This window comes from Tauraco erythrolophus, chromosome 6, assembly GCF_009769465.1.
Source record: "Tauraco erythrolophus isolate bTauEry1 chromosome 6, bTauEry1.pri, whole genome shotgun sequence".
NCBI classification, from domain to species: domain Eukaryota; kingdom Metazoa; phylum Chordata; class Aves; order Musophagiformes; family Musophagidae; genus Tauraco; species Tauraco erythrolophus.
Window position 1 is genome coordinate 46,755,026 of NC_141470.1, and position 27,229 is coordinate 46,782,254.

Sequence of the window (27,229 nt, forward strand, 5' to 3'; positions counted from 1 at the left end):
TTCTCAATGTCATGTTTCGAGTGGTGACCTCATGATGGAGAGCTTTATGTCCACCAATGGGCTTCGCTCTCCTCTGCAAAGGACCATGCTAGACATTTGACTGCCCCCAAAACTGGTGGGAGCTGGTTTCAGCCAATTTTCAAAAGGGGGGAAATACGCTTTCTCCATTCAGTAACCTCTGCTGCACACCCAAGATTCTGCCTTCTGTTTGCTCCCTGCTGTTCTCATCCTTCACTTCCAGGAGAGAGAATAGAGACTTTGGCAGAGCCTCCCTGCTGGCAGCAGGTTCCCAGCAACCCCAGGCCAGGAGTGCTTGCCACAACTCCTCAAGGGCAGCATAGAACCCTTCCTCTTGTCAGGAAGGAAGGAGATGTCTCCTCCAGGGTGCTGGAGAGGAGGCTCTGAGATCAAGAGTCAGCAGGGTGGGCATGTCACAACTCAGCCTTCTCCCTTTTCCATCCTGAAAACACCAGGCAACTCCCAGCAACTGCCTTGCCTAAACAGAGCCCTCTCAGAGGAAGCACCCTGCCCTCAAGAGCTTAGCCGCATTAAGCTGTCTGCACAGCGTCTCAGCACCTTATACCACAGCTATGTCCTTTTTCCTTGCCTGGGTTGCTGGGAAAACGCTTTGTTGGTCCCAGTCATCTCTTCTTTTCTGTGAAGAGGAAGGATGCTTTGCTTCCCAGGCAGCCCTCGTCCAGCATACACATCCCATCTGGGCAGCACAGCTGCCTTGCATGGATGCTGGTTACAGATTTATGCCAGGCGCTCCCGCAGGAGGGACGTTCTCGGGTGGCAGCAGCGGGACCCTCCTCGCATGCTGCCTGGAGTCAGAGACAGCTGGCCCTCCTTCTCGACCGTGAGGGGCAGGAGCGCAAGCCCTTTCCACTCCCTGCTAAATAAACAGGAATTCTGCTGATGCTCCAGCCTTAGGAAAACAAAGCTGTTTCCATTTAGCTCAGCTTCTGGGATGAGGTGCAGCTCCACCCGCACAATCATCCGCCGGGGCTTTGCTTCTCCGGGCAGAGATTCAGGCTGAGATCAAGGGGAGGGAGGATTTGCAGCTAGTCCATGCCGGCAGGGCCTCTAATACCCTCAGGATTTTGCTCTCGAGAGCGCTCCCTGTTCCAAGCAGTGCAACACTGGGGCCTCACAGCTTCTGCAGCAGCTAACAAGTCCCCACAGGCTCCTTCAGATGCCCAGCTTTAAACCTCTGCTGAGCCACAGCCTGCTGAAGGGACTTGGGAAGTGGTACTCATTGCTCAGCCTGCATTTTAAGGGATGAAAGCTCGAGCATCACCAGCTCTGGTGTCAGGAAAGTAAACCGAGAGCTGTCCTTCTCCTAGCCATGTGTTCCCCTGGGCAAGTGCTGAGCTCAGACAAGGCTGGGTATGTCATCGTCTTTAGTCCTAGGAAGAAGAGACAATGTGCACGGTATGGGCAAGCCAAGGATGCAGTGATTCTTCCCCGCAAACAGAGGCATCAATGGCTACATGTAACAAGGCAGCACTGACACCTGCGCTCAGCACAACACTCAGGCGGGCTGATGTCCACGTCCTCATCTTCCCAGGACTGCCAGCATGCCCAGAAATGGATCTATGACAGCTACACTGGGAATGCCTACAGATCCATTTGCTAACCTTCACATCTGTCAGGTGCAAATACAAACCAACCGGTACAACCCATCGTGTGTGACTGGTACAACTCTGTTGGTCAAGGAGCTGTTCCTTCTCACCAAGGCTGAGGGCAGAAGACTGACAGTAACTTATCTCCTGTTGTCACAGTCGTGCTTCTTGGGCTCTTACAGCAGGGAAGCTGCAGAAGTCATCACTGCTTCTGCTGCGAGGCATGCACTCTGCAGAGCCTGAGCACATCTGTCAGAAACAGAGCTATGAAAACAGACAGCTGCCTAGGCCGTCACGCTTTTCACCAAGGCTTTACAGGCTCCTCCAGACTCCCAAAGACTTTCTACCTCCAAGCAGGCTACTCTCCACAGCGAAGTGGCAGTCATCATAAGCAGCAAGCCCAACTAGCTGAGGATAAGAAATCATTTTAGAGCAGGCCCACCACTCAGACCACTGGGGAATATTTCAGTCTAGGCAGTTCCTGAATAACCTAAGAGGCTGCTCTCCTAACTCTCTCTGAAGACTGGCTTCAGAACACAGTGAAATCAAAATCAACTCCATCTCTGCTTAGGGAGCAGGTCTCTGAGGAGGATTCGTGAGTTTTGTTGCATGCTTATACGGCATTTAATACAGTATTGTTCTAGTGCATGACTTCAGAGCTTCTGATTGCTACCTCCGTACAAACAAACACAAATAAAGCCAATACACACACAAACGAACTAAAGGAGAAAACAAATTCACTCATGTGAGGATTGATTTCCTGTCTTGGCACAGCAAGATGAGGCTTAGAGGTCCATAAGCTCCCACTCTTGCACAACTCCTCCTTGTTAGCAATGCGAATGTGCAGGGAGGATGGGAACCGGTTGTTTGTCCTGGATCTCATCTTCTTCTCACAACCACTGACCTGGAACCAGCAGCGTCCTCTGTCCACTGAGAAACCCAAGACCTTCTTCTACCCCTTCCTTATCAACAAATCACGCAAGCAAGACATCTGGTGGGCTCACTAGCAAAAGTCAGTGTCCCACCAGCATAACCCATCCTTATTCAGAAGGAGACCAAGGACTGGAAAACCCAAGCTGTTCTTCTCAGACTTGATAGTGAACTGAACTCCAGTGAAGGTGACCCTGAGTTTGCAGTGTCTAAGAACTGATCCTCGTACTTGAGAACATGAGCAAGATCTACCTAGTTCTGCAAAGGCCAATACGCTTCTTGCTTTTGCTGCAACAGCCCAATTGTACAGAGAAAGCCTGATGCAGAAGCACAGAAATTACTTTAGAGGTGGCACAGAAATAGATGATGTTGTCATTGCAAGAAGCAGGCTCCACGTTCAGACCAGTCTGAGAGCATGGTTTCATGAGACAAATGACCAACCTAGTAAGTGGCTTCCACCAAAAGGGGAGTCCACTCGCTCTCTGCCCCCGCAATGGTAGCCTTGCAATTCTGTCCAACCCTTTTGGTCCTCATGTGATCTTTCAATCAGTCAATTTAGCCCACTGAAATGGCAGAAAATTATCCTTAATTTTGTTGTGTTAGTTTTTTGTCGAGCCAACTTGCCCAGGGGCCAGATGAGCCCCAATGCCAGTGCAAGGGGAGCAGCGGCAGAGCACGGCTGGGTGCAACAGCAACTGAATTGTACAGGAAAACGCCCAGGGGCTGAAGTGGGGTGTTCTGACGCGGACCAGTGCCAGGGTGCAGGCAGCCCCACACCTGTCTGCACAGCACCGCTACGCATTGTCCGAGCAGGAAAGGCACAGCACAGGATAGTTCCAGAAGGCAGTCAGTGGCGGCCGTGTCCCGGGGTTCTACCTGTGGCCATCGCAAAGGACAAACGTCAAATATTCCTGCTGAATCTTATGGGATATGGCGACGTCCTATGGCCTCTGTGGGGAGGGAAGGAGGAAAGGCACAGCACGGTCTTTAATGAAGTCCTATGTCCTTGGGATAGCGCCAGAGGATTTAAGATACAGCAGGCAGCTGGGCATTCAGCGATCCCAGCTCAGTGCCGTTGCTAGATGCCGTGTCTGACTGTCTGGACAGGAATGCTCTGCCAGTGCTTGCACAGCCCTCTGTCCTCTGCGCAGAGCCTGAGGTCATGTTCCTTACTGGGAAAGCCTTCAACAGGTGCTGTATCTCCAAGGCCACTGCTCTCCCTCCCCTCCAGTCCTTCAGTGGCATGGAGGGGTAGGAAGAGGTCATCACTGGGAGGGAAACTTGTCAGCAATGACCAGGATTGCAAGCACGTGCGAGGGCTGCATGCTTGCTGGGGCACCGAACCTCTCTTGGGGCAGTGATGACAAGGGCTTGGCCATCTCTCCCTGCCAGCATCATCTCTGCCTTGCCTGAATTTGGTTCTCATCAGATAGTCTTTCATTTGGGCACCAAGACATGCCGGCTTCAGTGAACTACTTTGTGTCAGTCAATTCCTCATCAGTCATTTGAGCCTCTCCAAAACCGGAGCTGGCTGAGAGTAAGTGTCTAGAAATGTCTCCAGCCCATGCATTGCCTCTGCTTCAGAAGAGATGGAAAAGTAACAGCTACCTTAAGTGCAACAGACGCTTTAAAAACAACCTGCAGAAATACAGAAAACTCTCCTCCGGCAGCTCTAAGTGATGCTGACAGAGAAGGTCGAAACAGCTCAGAGAAGAAAAGGAGAAACTGAAGTTACCTCCTGGTTAGGCACCAGTAATTTGCTGTAATGTCTTCTTGACTACTACTGAGGGACTTCTGCTGGAAGCCACGTGCAAATTCTCTGCTGCGGTGGCTATCAACAAAACCAGTCTTTCTGGTCCAGCAACTGAGTGAGCGGCAACAAGAACAACATGGGCCCTTAAGGGTGCTGTAGTTTAACATTTGGTCCCATGTACATGGATTCTCTGAGAAAAGCAGCAGTGATTTTTAAAAAAACAAACGTGTGGTTGTTGTATCCCCACCTCTCCATTCCCACTGAGCTGCCAGAACCGCAGAGGTGCTTGCCATGGAAAGGCACCTTTCCCGTCTTTACTCCCTCCTTCAACAGAAAGCCCACAGCTCCAGAGGGACTTCACAAAACACAAAAAGTGTGGAGCAGTTGCAGCTTGGGTACAAGAGCACCACAGCATTGACCTGAGGCAGATGGGATGAAGCCATAAGCTCTACCTCACCCAAAAGAACCGGACGATGCCACAGTTGTCATTCCAAGCTTAACGTGCTCCTCACAGAGTCTCTCCTGCACAGACCTCCGTGAGCTCCAATAGCTGCATCTTTACCTGGTTACCAAAATGACCCACACCACAGCAGGGCGACACAGAAATACGGAACAAACAGCTCAATAACAGCCAGAGTTTGCCAGGAGACATCTCCAAGTATCATCGCTTTGTTCATACCAGCATTCAAAAGCACATCTCATATCTATGTACCCTTCTGTGGATATGATCTGGACATATTGCTCTAAATGCATCCTCTTGGGAAAGAGATTTAACCCCTGCTCCTCCATCCACCCTGCTGCTACCGCTGCCACTGCTCATCAACGGGACAAGGGCAAATCGCTGAGCTTCACAGTCCTCCTTCACCGTGGAACCATCACTAGCTCCCATTCTTGCATGTGCCTGGGGACCATGACACAGTGCTGGGACCAAACTGATTCCCTTGGAGGGACAGCAGGGCCCAGCCCCCTTCCATCAGCTCCCACACTCCAGGCAGGAGCCCTCCCCATGAGCCGAGCTGCCCAATCTCAGGAAGCAGAGGCTGTGGCCTGACCAAGTAGGGCGTTAGCTGCTGGTGGGTTTGGAGAAGCATCCTACCGGGAACTGGGTTTGACTTACGCAGCTGGGATGTGCCGCGGGACGGGCGCCTGAGCCCTTTGCAGGGAGGCATCCCGCCCTGTCGTGCTGGTCCTCCTCCGCAGGGAACTCGCGGGGGGCTGGAAGGCAGCGGCGGCAGCACTGGGTGGGTGGTACTCCTGCTCGGGAACAACTTCTTCGCACCGGGAGCCCTGGAAGCCCGAGCGACAGGTACAGACCTGGGGACGGCTGCAGGAGCCCTTGTTCTGGCATGGTGGGTCACAGACAGCTGGGGAGACACAGAAAGGTGGTTAGTGGACACGGGGCTCCCAGCAGCATGCTCAGCCCCACAGGGGTGGCACCCAGCCAGGGCAGCACAACCAGGGCGGCTCGATCTCTTGTCTGCAGGCAGGTGACCTTCAAAGTCTCAGCAATACTGCTGCCATGGGTCCCTAACACAAGGTCACTGCCATCAGAGACTTGTTTCTGTTCCCACTTCTCCCTGGTGGTCTCTGCAGAACTCTTCTCCAACAAATACTCACTTCAGAAAGCTGAAAAATGAGCAGCATGGTCTGCAGAGAGCATACAGCCTCCAGCACTGCCCGTAGATCTCCGAGCAGGAGCAGGACCTCAATCTAAGAGCAAGGGGAGGCAACCACTGCCAGATGAGAAGAAAGACAACCATGCTCTATCGCAGCCTCTTGGGAGTAGTTTGCGTGTCACCTTCCTGCTTTGGTCCATTTTGGGGTCTGATTTGCATGGTTCCCTGGCTGTCCCTTCCAGACCTTTCCAACTCTCCCTCTGCAGCTGATTTTGGAGTCACTGCGCTCAAATTCCTCCATAGCTACGGGGACTTACAGTTCATTAACTTCATGCCCAAATCACCCTCTGAGCCTCTGCGTGTTCCTAATTACAGCACATCAGCTTCAGTTTGCACCTCGGGAGGAAAGTGCTATTAATATATGCCGAACCCTAACACTTCCCAAGTCAACAGATGCCAAATTGGGTTTATAGCCCAGCCAGCAAGAGCCAGGAAACCACAGCTCACTCAGGTAGGACCAGGCTCATTGTTCTGAGCAAGAGTAATTTAAAAGGCACTGGAAAACAGTGTCCTCCCTCAAAGAAGGAAAGGGCCAGCTGGCCAAAGAGCAACGCAACCTTGTCGGACAACACGAGGTAGACATTAACCTCCTGCCACATGGGAACCCTGTGGATGGGGTGAAACATGCAGCCACCACTTCTGCTAAGAGTGCCTTCCCCAGGACTGCCCCAGGGAGGCTGCAGGAGCATCTGAAATCCCACCACCTTCACCTGCAGCTGCAGGGGTTTCATAAGCACATCTCTCGCTCTCTGGCTCCAAACCCCTGAGATCCAAGCACGCCTGCGAGAAACGCTACTTCTGGGCAACGAACATACAGAGAGCTCTAGCCTCGTGTGCCATTCACACATCATCTCGCTGTTGCCAAGTGAGGAAAGTCCTTGTTCAGGCTCTGAGATCCTTTCACAGCAGTATATTCCCCATAACCCTTCCCCCACCCCAAAACTGGACTGCCATCAGCTTTTCCTAACCAGATCAGGGATATGTTGGTTGGAATGCTTCATTTGACCTTTATTACCATGTTAACACTCAGGAAGAGAGGGGAGATGTCAAGGAAAGGGAGAACCCAAGTCACATAGGGCTGTATAGGTTAAAGCCAGAGGTTTTGATGAAATCCCCCGTAAAATCAATCATCCACCACTGCAGTCTCTGGAACAGAGACAGGGTCCTAGTCAGGCAGGAATTAGTCGTCTCTGGGAAGTCTGGCGCTCCAAAAGTTGATGTAATTTATAATATAAAACTCAGCTGTGATTTAAATAGACTGCCGGTCCCTACTGTTATCTCCCAACAAATGTCTGTTTTAACGAACGCCACCAGGGCAGGAAGCCTGCCATTGAAAACAATCACTTCACGTGCTGAAATACTGCAGAGCCACGATGCCGGGACCTGGGATCACCGCAGTTCTCACAACCTCTCCCACTAACAATGTTCACAATCAAGTTAGACTGTGCCCTTCAGCAGAAAAGCAGTGATTAGTGGCCAGGCACTCTAAAATGTCCCTAAGGCACCTGATACAGAGAAGAGGAAGAAGGGAATGGGATTAATCTTCCGGTCCCTTCACTCAGGATGGGCGGGGAGCTGCCCTAGCTGAAATATTCCAGTTTTAGGATTAATCCCCTTCCCGTTGTCTTTGTAGACTCAGGAAGAACTTGACGGAGCTTTAAAAAGTCACTGGTTTTCACTCAGTCCAGTTATGCCATGTAGGGAGAGCAGATGGCTCAGCAGAAGTACTGCCAATGCCAAGTGTGTGAAATCACAAGTCAGGCCCCCAAACCCATAACACTGACAGAAGAAACAGGACGGTTAAAAATATATGCATATTTGGAAACTTTCTCTTCGCTTTCTGGTGTCTGAGCCCAGGGGCTGCTCTGAGATGTCTCTCCCTAGCTGTGAGGGCTATAAACGGTTCTGTTAAGATGACAGCCGCTCATTGCTCCTCACCATAGTCTCATATAATCACCTGCTCCAGGAGCTGGGGCTTTAGGGAGAGCAAAAAGTGTCATCTCAAAACTCTTAATAAGAGGATGATATCTGGAGCGCTGCTTAAGTATCATTAGTAGCAACACTAGTTTGTTCAAGAGCATCTAGCAGTGCTCTCACAGAGCAAGTCTGGTGCTGTCTGGTCTTCAGTGCATGAGGTAAGTCCTCCCTGCGAGGTCACACTGCAGGGGTGACTGTGGCATGACTCTGACCACCCACCTAGGCCAGTCTGGCAGGACCATCAGAGAGTAAGGTCACCAAGTCCAAGCTCCCATTGCTTTGCAGGCACATCCGGGCCAGGATTGAGCAATGACATTGCAAGGTGACATTCAATTACTGTGTCCCTGCTGCTCTGCACGTGCTCTAGGTCTAGGAGAGTGGTGTAGATCTTCACTGTAAGCAGCTCCTGCTCATCCCATTTAAGTGCAGGGGAACCTGTCCATCCAGCTAGGCTTCCACAGGAAAACTGGGAAGATGCTGAAGGACTTGTACCACTGGGGTGATTTAGTTCACTTTCTCATGGAAAAGCTTGCTTATTGATGCAGGGCAATATGTAATCCCAGTTCTAACTTAAAGCTCTATGTTAGCAAAGCCAGAAAGGATGGACAATTTAACACAAATGAGAGATCTGTACAGGCTGACAGGCAGGGAGATCAACAGGAATAACAGAGAGGGAAAACAGAGAGGGAAAACAGAACTTCAGTGAAAAACAGTCTGGGCTCAAAAAACACTACAGTCACTGTACAGAAGAGAGATAAAGGAGAGAGCATGTGAATGTCATCTCCATTTTGCGGATGTGGAAAAGCCCCAGGTGCTAATGCGACTGTCTGAAGACACACTGTGAGATCACAGCAGAGCCAGCAACTCCTCCTGGAATCCCTGCGCCTTCATCCAGTATCTTAACCGCAAGACCATCTGTATGAGATTAGGAAGCGCATTAATTTATTTAGTCCTTCCCAATACGCTGATTAAAAGTGTTTCTTTTAAGCTTTAAAATATCCATGTCAGAAAAAAAGATCACCCTGCATACTAGTCCAGCAGGCTGCTATCTTGGGAAGCAGCAGAGAGCCATAGTAAATAATGCTGCTGAAAGTGGAGGTTGATGAACTGACATTGGGAGGCTGAGCAAGAGGATTCCCTTGCTCTGAAGCAGAGGAGAAGGATCATGAGCTAATAGGCAGCAGCTAAATTATCAACAAATGCACCCTGCAGCCCCTGAAATACTGGCAGTGCAAGGGGCCTTCTGGACAGCTTGTGTGTACGGGTTTCTTCTCCACCAAACCCAAGACATAAAACCCTGAGTCTCAACCCAGGATGAAGTTAAACACGGAGGAGCTTGGATGAACTCCTTGGGCCCAAGTTCAGGTGTAGCTCATTATCCCTAATGTCCCCTCCTGTGGGAAGGCTCCTGGAGGCCCCACAGGATGCCCTGTATGCAGTTCATCATGGTGGCCTGGCAGCATGTGGGTAGAAGCCAAGCCCATGGCAAGCAGGTGAAATCTCCCTTAGTTCACTTCTATTTTCCCAGGAAACATCAATGTCCCAAAGACAGAGACTTCTCCTTTTCATCTTCCCAGTCATTGACTGTCTGGAAACTCCCCAAGTCCTCACTGCACTTTAGTCCTTGAAGTTGGAACAACCCAAAAGGCCAGAGAAACCTGCCCATGGCTTGAGTTCAGTCATATGTGGAGATGCTGCAAGAGGAAATTTCCTGGAATAGCATGGGTGGAGAAGGAAGAAATCACCATGGTCAGTAGGGGACAGGGAGCAGATGAAGGCAAAAATTTGGCCTATTCTCTCACCCACGCTCAGACCCAGCAAAACCAAAGTCCTGCCCAAGACGCAAATGCCAACTTCTCTGCTTCGTCACGCTAAGTGGTTCCCTCTGGCTGCATTTTTACTATGCCAACACTTCCCTGGTACACCCCATATCAAAGACCACGGCATCAGACAGTAAAGAGTACCATGGTGCAGAAACTAGCTGGGACGGGCTGCCCAGCTTGCCTTGGCAGCCCTAAAAACAGACAAACGTCCCCAGCAGCTTGAACTCCAGCAGAAAAGCCCAGTGAGGGAGGTAGTTGGGAACTAAATGTTTACACATCTCCGGTCTCCAGCTAAAACCTGCCTGAGATTTACCATCCACAGTCACGGGGACACTGTCAGGCCCGACGATGTTGACAGCGTCCTTTTAATAAGTCTTTGAGAAGAAGGGCCCAGCACCTGAGCGACCACTAGACAGCCTGCGTGGCTGCGAGCCCAGATCTACTGCTCCTACGAAAATCCCTAATGAGAGAAAGATGCTGCCATGGCTGGCCCCGCGTTCTGTTTACAGACGCTGTCTGGCAGCACAGCACGGTCTCTACCGTTTGGCTTCTGTCGGCAGGGGGGAGAGGGAGAAGGGAGGTGAGTCAGCCCTTGGCCCCTTGCTCCCGAGCAGCGATCGCTAATGCAATTATCCCAGCGCGGCCGAAGCGTTGTGAGATCCTGCGGCAAACAAAGCCGAGCCTCTTTCCCTGCTAAACATCTGGGCAGCTGCTGCCACTTGAGTGAAGGCAGATGCTCTCGGCTATTCTGGGCAGGGCGTTCCCATCCAGAAAGGCTGCCCAGTGCCTGGGTGTTCCCTGCCCTCCGAGCTGCTCCGGCGCTGCGGGCAGCCCCTCGCCTCCCTGGGGCAGGGCAGGTGCACAGGGCATCGATCCCCCAGGAAGGTCCACGGGTGGGCTGGGTGGTGTAACCCTGTTGTTTACAGACAAGGGACTGCAGCAGGGGCTGGGCTGCGGTTGAGGAGCTATTTGGGATGGAGATGACAGTGCAGCTGCCTCTGGCATGCGTGGCGCTGGTGCCTGCCCAAACGCTTTCCCTTCCAGTGCTGCCTTGGGGAGCCCAAAATGATCTCAGCCCCCAGAGCTGTGGCAGAGCCGTCCAGAGGAGAAGAGCCCTTATTAACCCTGCTGCAGGCAGGCAGCAGGGCCCTGGCTGGGCAGTTTCCGCACTGCAGGAGCACCCCACCACCCCCCACCATTTTACACGTCCCACGTGCTACACCACGCTCCAGCTCCACCCGTCCCAGCCGTTGTGCCAACTCCAGTAATTGCTCTCCTTAGTAGCACTCAGATAATTTGCAGCCCTGATTTCCCCTTCAGCATCAGCAACACTTGCCCACGTGAGCACAGCCCCGCTCTGCCAGTTCCCACTTGCTGAGGCTTTCACAGACCTGCCTTTTGCTCCAAGCAGGACAATGAGAACCCAGGGCTCGAAACTCGCCCGTGAACGTGCCATTGCAATGCCCTGCCCCAACAAGACCCTGCTCGAGACGGACACTACAAACAATAATAAAGCAGAGCCGTAATTATTCAGCATGCTCAGATTTTGCCACCCAGCAGGGAAAGATAACCCACAGCCTGGCAGCCCCGTGGGGGAGACTGCGACGCTGCCACCGGGGACCCCACGGTCCATCTCCTGCCTCGGCACAGCACAGGGGATGTGTGTGGGGTCACTGCAGTATTCGGGCACTTTTTAGGAGTGCATCATGAGACCCAAGCCAGATGAGACTGTCATACTCACGTTTGATGCAGCGGTTTGTGCCGGGAGCCGTGGTCCATCCTGGGCAACACTGTCTGCCACAGACATTTGGCCTAAGCAGAGAGACAAAGAAGCGCAGTTAGGAGAAGGGAAGCCGAGGTCTCTCTGCAGCCAGCACCTCTGAGTCACCCGTAAAATTATTTCCTGCAGCATCTGATATTTCCTTCCAGATGGACCAGCAGCTGAGATCAAAACCAATGGGACAAGGGCTGAGTTGTTTAAGTGCTTGGAAAAGAAACCCCCAAGGAACGTGTGAATGCTGCAGTGTGAGCAATCCCTCAGGGAGTATCTCCCCTTTGAACTGGCATTATGCTGGGTTCCTGGCACAGCGCTCAGAGGAACCATTTTCCTCCTGAGAGCAACTGGAGGCCAGCAGCCTGCAATCAGTAAAGACCTCATGGCACTTGATGGTATTGGGGTGTAAATCAGGCCTGATTCCAACTTTGCTCATAGTGTCTCGCCTCCGCAAGTATCCCGAGATGCTTCAGATGAAAACAGCGCTTCGTTCTCCGCCTCACTGCTGCCGCCTGTTGCTGTTCACGGCTCAGCCTCACCCCAGGAGGGATGGCATGCCAGCAGCCACGTCGGCCACTCCCCAGCTTGCTCTCCCTTTGCAAGCACCCCAGTCCCACGTTTGTTATCTGCCACTGGCACAGCAACCCCGGGTGCTGAGGACTTGCTGGTGCTAGGAAATCTGCGCCTGCTTGACAGGCACAGTGCTAGACTAACTCTAGGACACTCACATCATTCCCGTGGTGGTTAATTCCAGCACTTTGCCGCAACAACTTTCTGACTGCCTTTGCACAGACGATGTCCTCCCCACTTCTCCCTTGTTATGTGCTTTCAGGTAGCGATCACTGTGAACACACGGCTATCAGAGACAGCGCTGTGCTGCCAAGAGGTGCTCCACAACGCCCAAGCAGGCAGCTAATCCTGCTTCCTCTGGTCATATCTCGCATTTACATATCTATAACGAGAAGGAATACTAAGTTGCAGGTTACTCTCCAAGTGTATTTACTCATCGTGGAGGGAAGGTTTTGGGAATATGTAACTTTTGCCTGTCTAGGTAGATAGGAGAGTACAGTCATCAAAAGATAGAAATAGGCAGCCTGAAAGCTCTGGAAAGCCTCTGGAAATGAAGTGGGGAGCATGGTTTATTTCTAAAGCTGGACAAGGCAGTTGGAGCTGCTGACAGAATTTACAGAAACCATGGAAACATGCACATTTGTCTTTGGGATTGACTTTCACATGAACACAGCCGGATCAGAAGATGATCCTGCTCTGAACTGGCATCCTTGTGACTCCTGCATCCACATGGCATGAGATGAGACTCCAGAAGTGCCAGAGCTCAAGCTGTGGGGCTCACGTTTTAGGAAAGCCAAAGACAGTGGGTAGCAGGCGTGCCAAGAATTGTTCTGGTGTTCATGAATGAAGCTGCCTGTAGAGAAACAATCACCCCACATGGGAAGGGGAAGTGGTCTGAGAAGCCACATCATTTGTAAAGTGTTATCCAGCCCTTCAGGATCAACATTTTATTAACCTGGGTAGATTTTTACAGAGAGAAAGCACTTAAATTCCCTTGGTGTGACTTCCTGCAAACAGAACAAGCCAAAGTTAATTCTTGCATCCACTCACATCTGCTCTGGCTGGGCTAGAGCACCGATTGCCAGCTTTTTGTCTGTCAACGCAGAGAGATCTGTGGGTCTCTTCTTTAAGACATCCCCAGAAAGTAACCAAGGAAAGCAAACAAGCAAACTTTCCTTTACTTACTGCATAAGAGCCCACAAAGGCCTTAAGCTTTTTAAAGATGTCCAGATCAGTAAAGAGAGAAAACCATTGAACTGGAGCAGATCTTTAGGTAATTAAGGTCTGCTGACGTACTCCACTCCGAGCAGCAGCATAAGCATCTTTATTTAGACTATCACAGCTGCCATTCTTCCCTTGGCACAGCTGAAACACACCTTGCAAGTCATACTCAGACAGTCTGTTCAAAGAGCAAAGCCCTTGCCCTTTCCCACCTCAAATCACTGACATAATCAGAGGTTGTTTCTTGTAGGCAAAATAACTACCTTCTCCAGAGAAGCTGTATTGGCCTTGAATCATACTATTAGTTCTTCACGGAATGAAAGTTCAAGATTTATCTACATTTCTCACAGGCATGCTGGAGGGAGCGTGCTGCTAGCTGCTCTCAATGCCAACAGCGAGCCAGAGGTTGTAGGAAGAAAAGTATGAGACTAAGACAGGAACTTGAGCCTGAGCAGACGAGATCACTCTTTGGGATTGACTTTCACATAAACACAGCCGGGTCAGAAGATGGTCCTGCCTGAAACCCCTGTTCAAGCTTCGACACAAACCTCTCTTGGTCACTCTGTGTCACTGCCAGCTCCAGACATGAGTTGCCGACCACAGGTGAAGGGAGATGCTGGCACCAGGGCAATGCTTCTCGAGGGAGGGCAGCCCAGCATGTGCAGAGGGGAGCAACCTGGCAGGGATGCCCTCAGAGGCAGGGGAAGAGGGAGTACCTGGACAGGGATGCCCTTTCCTTCCATGACCTCCTGGATGAGAGGATGGGCAGAGATGGAGGCAGGGAGGACCTCCAGGACTGTAAGTGAGCAGTTGGGAGAAGCAACATGTAGATAGTACTAGAGGGCAGAGAAGGACCACAACTGTTTCCTGATGAAAGCCCAGTGAGCAGGACCTCACATAGCATGGGGCGTCAGGTGAGCAAGGGCATCAGCAGTGGGAAAATAGCTATGGGGACCCAGTCCTGAGCATGTCTAGTTCTACTTAAAGCCTTTTGTTGACATTTGCATGGCTTGAACGCTAAGTGGCTTTCACTGCCTTACAAAGAATTCAGAATGAATCCCAGCAGGTTTAAGGAGCATGGCATGTTTACAGCATGGAGGGACAGTGCTCAAGAGTGGCAGCCCCCAGCTGTGTTTGTCCTGCTGCACATGCCGTTGCAAACACTTTGGGCAAAGATGTGGCTCAGGCATGAGCCACCTGCGGGGTACGTCCAGTCCCGGACCTCTCCATCCAGTGCTGAGTCTGGAGAACAAAACAAGTGGCAGGGTACCTCAGGTCTGGTGTCACTATCCCAGGAGTGGCTGCTGGGGAGCTGTCTGTACACACTGAGCAGCCCCCGATCACCTCCCATTGCACAGGGAACAAGGGCTTCCAAGCCCAGTGAAGGCACCTGCTGGATGCCATGATGCACCAAGCCCCTGTCAGACCTAACAATGACGTGAGCCAAAGCCACGCTCTTAACTTTGAAGCACTCAGCTGCTGCACAAGGCTGAGCACTCAGGTTGCCTCCTGCTTACCCACCCCTTGAAACCGGAAGCATGGCAGCAGGGAGAGGGGAGCAGGACTCTCGTCCTCATCCTGGGCAGCCTGAGGTGCAGGGGGACCAGAGGATGGGTGGGCAAATGGAGAGGTCAGCAGCTCTCCCAGGTGGAAAGAAGCTCAACACAGCTCCAGATCAGAGCAGAACGGAAGACAAGTCCTCACGCCGGTCTCCCAAGCTGAAGTCCCACTGAGCACTCACACTAGGTCATACTGCATGGGAAGCGAGGAGGGATGCGGCATTCCCAGTCCTGCCACTGATGCCAAAACAAGTCTTGGGAAAATCGTCTGTCTTTCCTATCTCTGTCTCCCTATCAGTGAAGTACGTTAATTAATGTATTTACCTTGCAAAGGGCCAGGTCAGGTAGCACATATCTTTCCTAGGAAAGGAAACATTGCTGAGGACATTCCCAGGCACTGGAACTTGATTGCCTGTAACACTGGACTGCTACAGGGCTCATGGGCCACTTAGCACCTTCCAAAATAGTTCCCAGCCCAGCTCAGACTGAAGCAGACAGAGACCGTTTCTAGTAGTCAGTTTCCCCTTTTTGGAGAGAAATGAGGTTGAATAGTTTAGACAGCTGAATAGCCACAGTGCCAGAGAAAGTCCTAAGGCAGAGCTCACCAGGACAGACATGGGCCTTCATGTTTGTCTTTCTGGCAAAATGCAGAGTGAACACTGGATCTACACCTCAGCCCCTGTCTCAAGTGCCTGGTACACTCTGAGGTCTCCAAATAGCACAGGCAGAAGTAAGCAACTGCAAACCAAGCTTTCCCCTCACTCCACAGCTAGCATGCACCATCCATGCCCAGGTACAGTCCCCAGCACGTTGTGAGCACTTGGTGCACAGGAGGTGTCAAGTACTACTCACTGGCCTGCCCCTTTTCTGGGACAGGCATCTCCCTCGCATCCCTCACAGAGCTGAAGCCAGTGCCATGAACCTGCCCTATATCCAGAAGTACTGTTCATGGCCCTGACTGGATGCACCAGCACATTCTGCAACTTGGGCAAAGCAGCTACAGCAAGGCAGTCCTTCATCGTCTGCTTTGCTGCAGCAACCAGAGGCCACCATCAGGATCAGGCCCCCGCTGTGCAAAGCAGTACCCGGGATGATACAAGCCTGCAAGATCTTGCAGTGTTACATGAAACCAGAGCCAGGCAACTGCAATGAGCACTAAGGGGAAGGAAAACAAGAAAACAGTAGTAAGATCATGGCTTTGCATAGTTTCAGCATGTGCACAGCCTCGGTGATGATCACATACTGTTTCTGAAGCGTTCAGTAGAGCCATTTTTTTCACCATTTATTTTAATAGCAATCTATGCATCATCTTTCAACTTCATGCTGCCAGATACGCTGACTCCATTCAGGTCATTTACAGCATCCTTGCTGAAGGCCAGGGGGACCATTAGATCATCAGGTCTGACTTTCTACTGCAGGACAGTGAACTTCATCCAACTGCATATGAAATATTTGCAGTCAGACTCAATGAAGAACATTAGCAAAAGGCTGCTGGCATCCATGAGCCACCAAAAATCCTCTGCCAAGTCCACTCAAGCATTAACTGCCTCAGCTCCTGAGCAGTCCTATACACACACTGCAGAGAGAAACTATATCCACAAAGCCTGGGTAAGGCAGGACTACACAGCCATAGACGGTGTCTACAACAGCAATTAAACAAGAACTGGGGTGCAGAACACACAAAAAGAAAGTAGGAGGGAAAAGGCGAGAGTGTGAGACTCCCAGACTATTGCCTGGGGAGTCTCACATGCCCCTGGAAGTCGTCCAGGCAGGGACCAGAAGAGGAGGCTTCCCTAGATTGCTTCCCCATTACCCACTTCCCTTTGATTTTGTGTACAGCACCTGAGGATCATCACTGGCACCCACCCTACCAGGCACGGTGCAGAGGAACAAGGAGGGTCACATCACGGGGGATGCATCCAGCACATGAGTACAGCCATAGCTGGCATGTGCCAGGGCTTTGGAGATCCTAGCCACCAACATTCAGGAGGAAAATCTTTCCATGGACCAGAAGCTGCATCCATGAACCTATAAGCACTTTAAACACCAGACTGAACACACTGAACTGGGAAGTCTCCCGCTCCACGACACTGGGTAGAAACAGCTCATCTTCAACAGCGGGGACTGGTGTTTGTCTGCAAACCAGTCTGGGGGCTGGGGAAACAGGCAGATTAAGCAGAGCATAGCAAAGCAGAGATGCTTTGGAGGCTGGATTGTTTTCCTCACTCAGTGTTAGGAGACAGTAATTTTCTGCAATAGTTGCTGTGGTGTCAAAAGTCACCTCACAAGGAGCCACCAAGAGAAAATCCTAAAACCCAGCTCTCGCAAGACTTGTGGTTGGACATACTCATGGAAGAGTGTGAGCAGGTCCCACCTGCAACAAGGTCAGATGTGAACAGGGTGGCAAACACATCTCAACAGACCCCAAGAAAAAACCTCAATTTTGGGTACGCTGCTATCAAACAAAGCAAGACAATAATTATCCAGAAAAGGATATAGTGTTAATAAATGGGTTTTTCAACCACAGGACTGTGTGAGGCCCCTGGAGGTACCAGCAGAGAATTCTGACTGGGGAATCAGGAAAGGCAACCCACGCAGGAATTGAGATTTTAAGCCAAAGTAACTATATAAATAAATAGCACTGGGGTTTAATGCAGCCTGCAAAGCTACCTGAGTAGGGGAAAATGAAGGTTGTCATACTAGAGAGTTGTAGGAGTTCAGTGTAAATAGAAGAACAGAAAATATCCCACCTGGCAAAAAAATGAAACTTCATGAAATGAAGTTTTTTAGGGGCCCTGAGTTTCCTGGATGGAAACATGTCCAGTGCAGCAAGGGACGTAAGAAGATGGATGAGGTGGAAGGACGGAGTCTTACCAAATGGCTGGAGGCAGCAGCAGCTAGCTTTCCATGAGGAGTAACGCCATGTGGTTACTCATGGACAATTACTTCAGCTAGGCTTTCTCATAAGCTCCAAAGAGAGCAGGTCATAGAGAAATTTAAAAAGTGTCGATTTGGACTCCAGAAAAGATGGAAAGCTACTGATGACAAGACATTATGTGCACATTCCAGAGTTGAAGTTCTTGGGGATCAGAGCAAGCCCCATATCCCCAGCCCTCATCTTCCAGGGCAGAGCAGAGGCAGAGAGTGCAGCACAGCCTGCATGGGGAACGCAGCACCAAGGCACAGTTCTTCCTTCCTCTAAGCTTGGAGGCAACGGCACTCTCTGATACCCCAGGAAGCCAAATCTAGCTGGTAACAGGTCAACAGCATGTAAGTGCTGGACCAACCATTCCCGTTTACATCCTTGATTAAGGGATGAAAGCAAGCTACTTGCAAAGAGGTTCAGCACTCTTCTGAACACAGCATGGACCTTGGGGCTGCCCACCTGCTCCTGATAGCGGTGCAGGCTGCCCATTGTCGCCAGAGACAGCTGTAGCCTGAAAACCTGGTGGAGACTATTCAGGGTAGCCATTGAAAAGAAACGGGCTACATCTCAGATGATTCAAATCCAACAGAACCGCCATGTGATCTCAAAGCAATGCTGAGCACACTTTGACTGCAGAAAGGGTAAAATCCTTCTGAGCCCAAAAAAGTCCAAACCTGACTGAGCAGGAGTTGATCTGCCCAAGACTCGCATTCTGGGCAGCTGACAAACCAAAGCTAATGGACTGGGTAAGCCAAAATCTGCTCAGGACTACTACCTGCCATTGAGTAGCTGCTAGCGATAAATACTTCATGTATCGAACACAATGGAAGAAGAATGAGTTAGGTGCTTCTATGAATTCGTTGAAGGAAAGTACACAGAGTGGCACAGGGAACATCTCTGTCTTGAAATTTTGCGAGGAGGTGAGTATGGGAGAGAGAAACCTCAAAGATGGAGCTGCCTTCTGTATTCTAGTGAAGTTCCCCACTCAGTGTTAGCAGAAGACATTTCTGCCCACGTTAGAAGGCAGTAAGCCCAGAGCCTGCCCTTGGTATTCCCCTGGCAGGGCTCATGGGGAGAGCAGGCACGTGCTGCCACACAGGAAGGTCAAACTGCCCGCACGAGGGCTTCGGTAGCCCTTCCCAGCTGGCAGAGGAGCTCATCAGGACGGGCATCAGCCATGGGGGAGCAGAGAGGGAACTGCAGAGGAGGGGGCCCGGGGCCGAAGGGTACGTCAGCACTGCACCAGACGTCCCTGCTCACAGGCTCCCCTCGCAGCGCAGCAGCTGGCCTTGCCATATGATCTCCCCTCCACCTCCATAGGGCTGTAGCCAGAGACTGGAGCTGGAAGCGGCCCTGCCAGGCAAGTCATAGGAAGCCTCCCCCGGCTGAGCCAGCTGAAGCCATGGGAAAGCTGCCGCGCAGAGCGCTTACAAGGGGCCCATTATGGGAGGAAGGAGCCAGGAGGCCAGGTACCTGTAGCAAAGGCGGCAGCAGCCAGACTCCGTCCCGCAGAGCCAAGCGAGCCCCTCCAGCCTCTCCCACCACGCACGTACCAGGGCCACGCTGCCTCTGCCGCCGCGGCAGCCCCTCAACCCGCACGACGGGCCGCGGGCAGCCCCGGAGAGCGGCGGACTAACCCCCGCCCGCCGCGCAGCTGGGCGACCTGCCGGAGCCCTGCGGGGCCACCGGGAGGGCGTCGCGTCCCGCACCCCCGGGAAGCGGCCACCTCCCGCCCGCCGCAGGCTCACAGGCACGCGCGTGCACACGGACACACGCGCACGCCGACGGATCGCGTGGGCGAGAGCAGCGCGATCGCCCGCCGCACGTGCGGGACAGACGCGCGGCACGAGCGCGAGCACCGAGCCGCCTCCTGCGCTGCCCCGCGGCCCGGGCCCGGTGCCAGAGCCAGCCGAGGGGCAGCACGGCCCCAGCCCCCCGCACATCGCCCCCCATGACTGCCCCCGGCACGGGCAGCGGGGCGTCCCGGTGGGGACGGGGCAGCGCCCGCGGGGAGGGAACGGGGGATGCACCGGGACGCAGCGCCGGCGATGCAGCACCGGGCTCAGGACAAGACCCCGCGCCTCCGGCTCGGGCTACGCGGCGCCGGGACCACCGGGGCTCACGCTACGCACCCCCAGCAAGATTCCCCCGGCCGCAGCACTTACCCCGCCATCCTCCCTCTGCCGCTGGGCTCCTTCGCCCGGGGCACGACCCGGGCTTTCAGCCCGCTGCCCTGCCGCTGGCGGGAGGGGTCCAGCCTGCTCCTCTGCCCCGGGCCGGAACCGAGCCCGGCATCGCCCGCCTGTCCCCGGGGCGCGGACAGCCCGCGGTCGGGACGCTGCCTCCGGTCGTCGCCCTCGCTCGGGCTCCCCGCGGCAGCCGAGGAGCCGCGGTCCACGTGGAGGGCGGCGGGGAGGGGCCGTGCCGGCGGGGGGGCTCCGGGCGCCGGGGACAGGCTGTGCGCCGTGCCTGCCGCCCCCAGGGCAGCCCCCCGGCCCCGCAGCCGCGCCGCCCCCCCGCTCCCCGGCTCCAGCCTGGCCGCGGAGTCCGGCCGACAGCCGGCGAAGCCCAGGAGGACGGCAAAGGTGAGCGGGAGGAGGCTGGCGGCGGCGCCCCGCATGGTGTCAGCCGGTGGCGGGGAGGGGAAGACGGGCGGCGCGGGGCGCTCAGCGCCCGGCTGGCATCCTGCGGCCGGCGCGGGGCAGAGGGGACCGCCGGCTCTCCGCCCTCCGCTCACCGCCCCATCCCGCTCCGCGGCTCCGCCGGGACCTGCCGCCCACCAGGGCCGGGGGCGCAGGCTGCGGGGCTAAGGCAGGGGCGCGGGCTGCCGAGCGGCCGCCGCGGGAGGAGGAAGAAGAGGAGGAGGAGGAGGAAGGCGGCCGGCCCCGCTCGCCGGGCTGCCAGAGAGCTCCCGCGCTCCGCAGGCAGCTCCGAGCACCTTCGCGCCTGCCTCTGGCACTGGCAGCGCCTGGAGGGGATGGAGGGTTTTATTTTTGGAAACCTCCCCCTTTTGTGTCTTTTTGATGCTGACATCCCCCCTCTCCAGAGGACACGGCTCGGCCCCCCTCCTTAGGAGAGGAGACATTCCAGCAACACCCACTTTGGCAAAGGGAAACAAACTACAACAGAGAAGCCTTAACCCCTGCCTGGCCGGGGAGACCCGTCCGCCGCCTGCCCGAGGACGGGCGTGCAGCCCCCAGAGCCCTCCCTGCCGCCCGGCCCGCAGCGAGCCGCCGGCTCCCGCCGCAGCTGGAAACGCCCGGGGAAGGTGGAGCGGCCCCGGGTGTGGAGTCCGCGGGGCAGGAGACACGGATGCCAGAGGAATACACCGCAGCCCCTCAGCAGCTGGGGACTTGTGGAGCTGCATCAGCAGCATCAGCCCTCTTGCTGCTCTTGATGGCATCTCCCCGGAGAAAGGCATGGTGATGAAAAGAGTCTTGTTTGCCATCCCACCCTGGCTACAGATACCCTCAAAACCAACTCAGGGCTTTATGCTCTTGTATAGGTCCAGGCTAGAAAAGGGCCCACCTAAAAATTCCAGGTCTTTCAGCTAAGAGAGATCTTCCAGGAGACATATCCCACCAGCTTAGAATAGATGTCCATCCCTCCCTTTATTTGGCTTTGTGTGGGCACCTGGAGGTCGAGGAATGACTTAAAATGACTGCTTTATATGCACTAAGAAGGACTGAGGGAAGAGTAGGAGAAGGGAGGCCAGAAATCCCCTTTCAGCCACACACGTCAGCTTGGCCTTGTCCTCTGCCACATCTCTGCTGCTCTTGGCTGCCCTTGGCCATCTCAGCTAGGGAGCGAATCCTCCCAGAGGAGCGCAGGCTCACTCCCAGCCCAGCAACACGGTGTGGTTGGGGTGGGCTCATTCTGGTCCACGGTGGTGGTTGTGAACTTGGTGAATGGCTAAAGACCTCTCACTGCATCTCTCTGTGCAAGGAGGCAGAGGAGGGCACTGCAGGTGCCCACAGGAAGGAGATGCTTACTGGCGCGCGTCCCTGCAGTGGCTCCTGCAGCCAGTAACACTTATCAACCCTGTTTCATCATGCCAAGGTCAGGCAGACGAAAGGTGTACCTCACTCACTACCCTGACCCTGAGCACCGCGGCTGGATGCCCACAAGAGAACAGGAGATACTCTGCGTGCACACAGAGAGATCCTTTGGGTGTACCCTCACGCCTCCCAGCAGCCTGCAGGGCAGGGGCTCCTTCAGCCACATGCTGCAGCTTGGCCACTGGGTTCAAAAGGCAAATTGTCATATCAGCCCATGAATTTATCTAATCTCTTTTGTCCCTTTTGGTGTGTGGGGTGGCTGCCATATAGAGCACTGGCTCTCCTCCTGTGCCCACCATTCCCCCAGCCCCTAAGGACCCTGTCCCACTGACTCTCCCGTCCTTCCAGCCTCTCCCACTGCAGATGCCACCTCCCCTGACCCTCACCAAGCTGTATGCTTCCCAAAAGCTTCATGGCAGAGGGGTCCAGCTCGCCCAGTGCCTCCTCTCCGGCCTCCAGCACGTTCCTAACACCTCTGGTGTTTGAAACCAGTGGCTCCAGCTCTCTTCTTCCCACTGCCCCTTGCCTTTTAGGCCCTCTCGGACCACAGACATCCCCTCCCTGGGATGGGAACACTGCTGCCTGCCCGCTGGGGTGCAGAGGAGCCAGGAAAGGAGTGGAAGCACAGGGAATGAATCCCACCAAAAGTGCAGAGCAGGACCCCAGTGTATCCCCTCTGGCCAGGGCCCGACAAGTGAGGGCAAGGGGAGGTAACCTGGCAGGTGAGCAAGCGCAACCTCAGCAATGGGGCTGAGTGGGTTTGGGCTTTGACCCTGGTGCTGGCAGCTGGCTTACAGGACAGCAGCATCAGAGGAAATACCAGTGGGTGCTTTTGCACTTCCTGGGACACCATCAGCTTGCCCGCCCACCCTACCAGGGCAGAGCCACCGCTTGGGCAGGAGCTTGTGTGGCTCAGCATGAGCAGTGCCCCATAACAGCCATGGCTCGTTTATTTGTTCTGAGGAAGAGGAATGTCCTTTCCATCCTCACCTAATTACTTTCTTATGCAGCAGTGGAAAGAATGCTTGTGCCTAAACCTGACACGAGAAAATTATCAACGCCATAAACAAAGCCATAAACAAAGCGGCCGAGAGCCCGGGCAGTGCTCAAAGCCAGAGCAGGCAACCCTGGAGCTGGCTCAGTCGGGGTGCAAGTGGATTCATCTTCCCTGGAGCCACTGGGTCACCCCAGGGAAGAAGGAGACCGGCAGCATCCCCAAAGGACTGCATCTCCACAGGAGCCCACGCTCAGGGCCCTGATGGCGGGGGGAGCTGCTGGAGCCTGTGCCTCCCTAACGGGGCTGGGGAATGAGATGTGCAAATATAACAAAAGCCATCGACGGCCCTCCAGTAACTCTCGCAGCCGCTCCTGGCTGCAGTGGAGCCCAGCCCAGGGAGCTGGCATCCCTTCTCAAATCAGCTTTGCTCCGTGTTTACACTAACCCCCCAGGAGCTGGACACTGAGCTCCTTCCAGCCTCACATGCAAACGCTCGTTTGCTTTTGCAGGGACGTACCGGCGCCGTTTGATCCCACGTAAGCGCAGCGGCAGAGCAGGGGCCAGCCAAAGGCGGTGAGCCCTGGCCCCACTGCCCGGGGGCTGCCTGGCACAGGGGATGCAGGCATAGGCTTGGGCACCTGCAGAGGGGAGCAACTGCATCCTTGGTGCAGATGGGTGATGTGCAGGTGCTCGGGCATGGTCTCACTGCCTCCCAGCCCCATGGCTCATTTCATACTCAGCCATCCATGAAAACAAGCCCATTGAAAATGGGGAAGCGCAGGGGAGTCATAGTGCGGGTTGGGCATCAGTGTGCCGCTTGATGGGGGCTCAGTGGGCAAACATGAAATACCTCATTCCTCAGAAACTCACCCAGGCAGAGTACAGACAGTTGGGCTGCTCGCCACTGAGATCAAAACCCCACCCAGGAAGAGAGATCATCAGCAGAGAGAGGATGGGGTAGCAAGCTGGGGAAGAGGGTTCGATAGCAGTGGGGAGCGCAGGGCTCTTCTGGAGGGATGAACTGCAGGTGAGCAGCTCAGAGTACTCTTTGGTGCCTTCACTTCCCCTTAATACACCACACGAGCTTCTAGGTAGCACCAGAGGAGAAACCAAAGGCAGCTGCAGCACCTCTCCAAGTCCACAGTTTGCAGGGCCAGGGCATGGAGGTGAATGAGGCAGACCCGGGAGCCAGCACAGAAAGCAAGGGGCTCATCAGACCCTGCAGGGGAGAGGAGCAAGGGTGGACTGTGCTGACAGCATGGCCCTTCTCACCTGTCACCACTACGGCAGAGGAGAAGGACTGCTTGGGCAGCTGAGGATTGAAGCTGTGGGGCCAGAGACAGAGGAGTCAAGATACACTGTGCTCTGCAGAGATGAGCATGAGTCAGGTATCCTTGAGCCCTCTCGAAGGACAGGGAGAAGGGGCTCTCCTTCAGGACTGCACTTATGGGGGCCCCTCTGAGCCAGGATGCCTCTGCCCTCATTCCCCCACCCATTGTGTCTGCACCACCTCTGCACTAAGCCCTCGGGGGGTGGGGGTAGCACCTGGGGGCCATGCTTCCAGGGCCAGTTGGCTCCCAGATGTGGCTCCTGGCACTGTATCCCTTAGATTAATTAGCCCCTTTTCTTCCTCTTCAGAAGGGTTCACAACCCACATGTGCTTCTTCCTCTGCTGTGAGCAGATCCCTAACGCGCTGCAGATGGGACACATTCCACGGATTCAGGAGCTGCCTGCAGCTCCTGCAGAGGAAGAAGGAGCACTCCCCCCTCCTCCCCACTCAGGGCTGAAGGGCAGGGGAAGGCTGACCAGCCCCACTCACTTAAAAATCAGAGTGTGGAGCCAGCCTTTTAGAGGCACAAGTCACAGCTTCTCTGAAAAGAGCCATCTCACAGTATGAGGGAGGACACGGCAGCCCTGGGAAGCTGGATGGAGAAACAACTTGGAGGCAGCAGTATTGAGACACCTCTGGAGAGGACCTCTGCCACCATGGGCATCAGAGAGGTAGGAAAAGCAGCTTCTGAATTTGTGAGTACAGCCAGTAAATCCTCCATGGACACCATTCCCACCCCTTGGCTTTGCCAAGAGGCACACACAGCTCAGCACTCTCGAGCTATGGCACCCAGGGAAGGAGACATTCCCACCGCACAGATGAGCCACTCCAGCCAGACACACACCCCGACCATCCCAGCCACCTCCACCAGCTCTTGGTGTGTCCCTCAGAGCCCTAAGGTACATCTTAGCCTCTCCCCCTGAGGAGGCAGCCAGCAGGCAGCCAAGAACCCTGTAAGGGACTGTTTGCTGTCAGAAGACAGAAGAGAAACTGTCCAGCAGCTCCTAGTTGAAAGCCAAGGTTTGCTGGTTTTGTTGTTCCTTCTGCTTTCATTTAACCAGGACTATCTCCTAGATGGAGGAGGGAGGCACAGACCAGCCAAGTGAATGTCCCACACAACTGGACTCCTTGGTTGCGCTGTTGTCGAAACATATGTCTGTGCATTACCAAGGGCTGAGACCACATGCTGGAGGGGATGAAAACATGCGCTAGGAAGAGGAAACTTGGAGAGCGGGGCCAGATGGCAGAACCCGAGGGACAGGAGTGCAGAGTGAGGCAGAGGAGGTTGCTGTGGGCTACTGCTGCAGAAAGGCTCTGGTGGGACTGGCTGCAAAGCACAGCTGGTTCCTTATTTATCCATCACACTATTTCAAGCCCCTTCAGCAACTCTTCAGCAGAAAAAAAACCTAACACCTTAGCTAGAATGTGACTCACGCAGAGCTACGGCAGCTCAGGGGAACCTGTCCATTTATAATTAATGAAGTCCTGTTTGCCGTGATCTGACTGCAATCTCCCCTCTCCCCAGGAGGCTGGTCTGGCCTCTCTGCTCCTTCAGTATCTGCGGCTGGTATTGCACATGGTGGGGAGAGGGGGCCTGGAAACCAGGAAAGCCTGAGCATCCCCCAGGAGCACAGAGGCTGCCCTGACCAGGAACTCCATTCCATCAGGCGTTCCCTGCGGGAGCAAGCCTGCTCAGGACATCAGCCTGATGGGGGGCTCCAACCGCAGCACTCATTAGTCAGCTGTCCTTGCTAAGGGAGGGAAGGGAAGGAAAGAAGGAAGCAGAACCTCTTGCCATTTTTAAGGGCTCTGATCCATGAAGAGGGAACATTCCCCACACGGTCGGGGCACTGTTGAGAGGAGTGTGGAAAGGGTCCTGGTTGTGTGAATTTCCATAACCACCTTTTCGCCTTTTCACTGGGGTCTTAATGCCAGGAGGCTTTTCCTGAGGCAGCCATCCAACATCAGCTTGTCACAAACTGGAAGGGAACAGGGAAGCGGGAGCAACAGCTCAAGGATACACAGGGAGCACGGGGTGCTATCCTCAGTGGAAAGTCTCCCTTTCTGGCATCTAGTACCACTTCACAGGCAGCGCTTCCCAAGGAACCCACAACCTGGAGAAAAGATAGAGATCCAAGCAAGATGACCCAACAGTGGGGACAGAAGAAACCAGGTCATCCCAGAACGGTGCTGAAGAAGCTCTTCCTGAGAAATCCCTCCCACACTGAACTTCTCTCAAGACCACTGCATTTACTTTGCATTATCTTAAACAACAAAAAGACCAGAAAAAACAAACCTGGATCAAACCTTGGATTCTACTGATGTTTGGGATTAAAGTAATTTCATTCCTGCTTCTGATTCCAAAGCAGTCTTCCTAAAAAGCACTGACTTTCATTTCCTTCAAGTTGCTGTTCCTTTCTTAAGACCCTCACCGTGGCTGCCCAGGGCACAGGGAACTCTGATTGGAAGTTCTTCAGCCCATCAGCTTCACACGTCAGAGGAAAACTGACAATGGCCACATACATCCTGAAATGGGAATGATCAGTGGGGCTGATGTTATATCTGAATTTTATTTTGGTTACACTGCCATCCTGAAATTGCAGGCCTGCTCCCCGTCAAGAGGATTTTAGGTGCTTTCCCACCAATTTGGGTGGTGGAATGGCTGCGTGAGCAGTGATCTCAGCTCATTACAATGCAGTGATTTCAAGTGGATGTTTAATAGCTTATTAATAAAAGTGAATCTTAGGGAACTGCAAAAAGTGGCAATTATTAGGCGGCGTGTGTTAAAGCTAAAGTAGTCAGTCATCAAGCAATAGACTAGTTCATCGACACTTTACAGTCCCATTGGGTAATTATTGGGATTAGGCTGAGTACCCAATTTCCCAGCTATGACTTCATAGGCTGGGAATCCAGCTCTCCGGTGACATCACAGCTCCTGAAGTCTCCCTCACCAGTTGCCATGCTGACTCTAGTGTCACCCACTCTACGCGTAGGTGTGGCACAAAGCCG

General features: G+C 53.8%; 1 protein-coding gene across 3 annotated transcripts in view; it reads right to left on the reverse strand.

Annotated features, from left to right (window-relative positions):
• Window positions 1–20,454, reverse strand: part of LTBP2 (latent transforming growth factor beta binding protein 2) — a 75,377-nt gene extending 54,923 nt beyond the window's left edge. For 2 of the 3 annotated variants that reach the window (XM_086614014.1, XM_086614012.1), the window contains exons 1-3: window positions 20,000–20,454; window positions 11,526–11,596; window positions 5,426–5,672 (exon numbers count right to left, since the gene is read on the reverse strand). In XM_086614014.1, the coding sequence (XP_086470140.1) occupies window positions 5,426–5,672; window positions 11,526–11,596; window positions 20,000–20,454 (773 nt within the window). The remainder of the gene's footprint in view (window positions 1–5,425; window positions 5,673–11,525; window positions 11,597–19,999) is intronic. The other variant, XM_086614015.1, reaches the window with a different exon arrangement.
• Window positions 20,455–27,229: the final 6,775 nt, after the last annotated feature.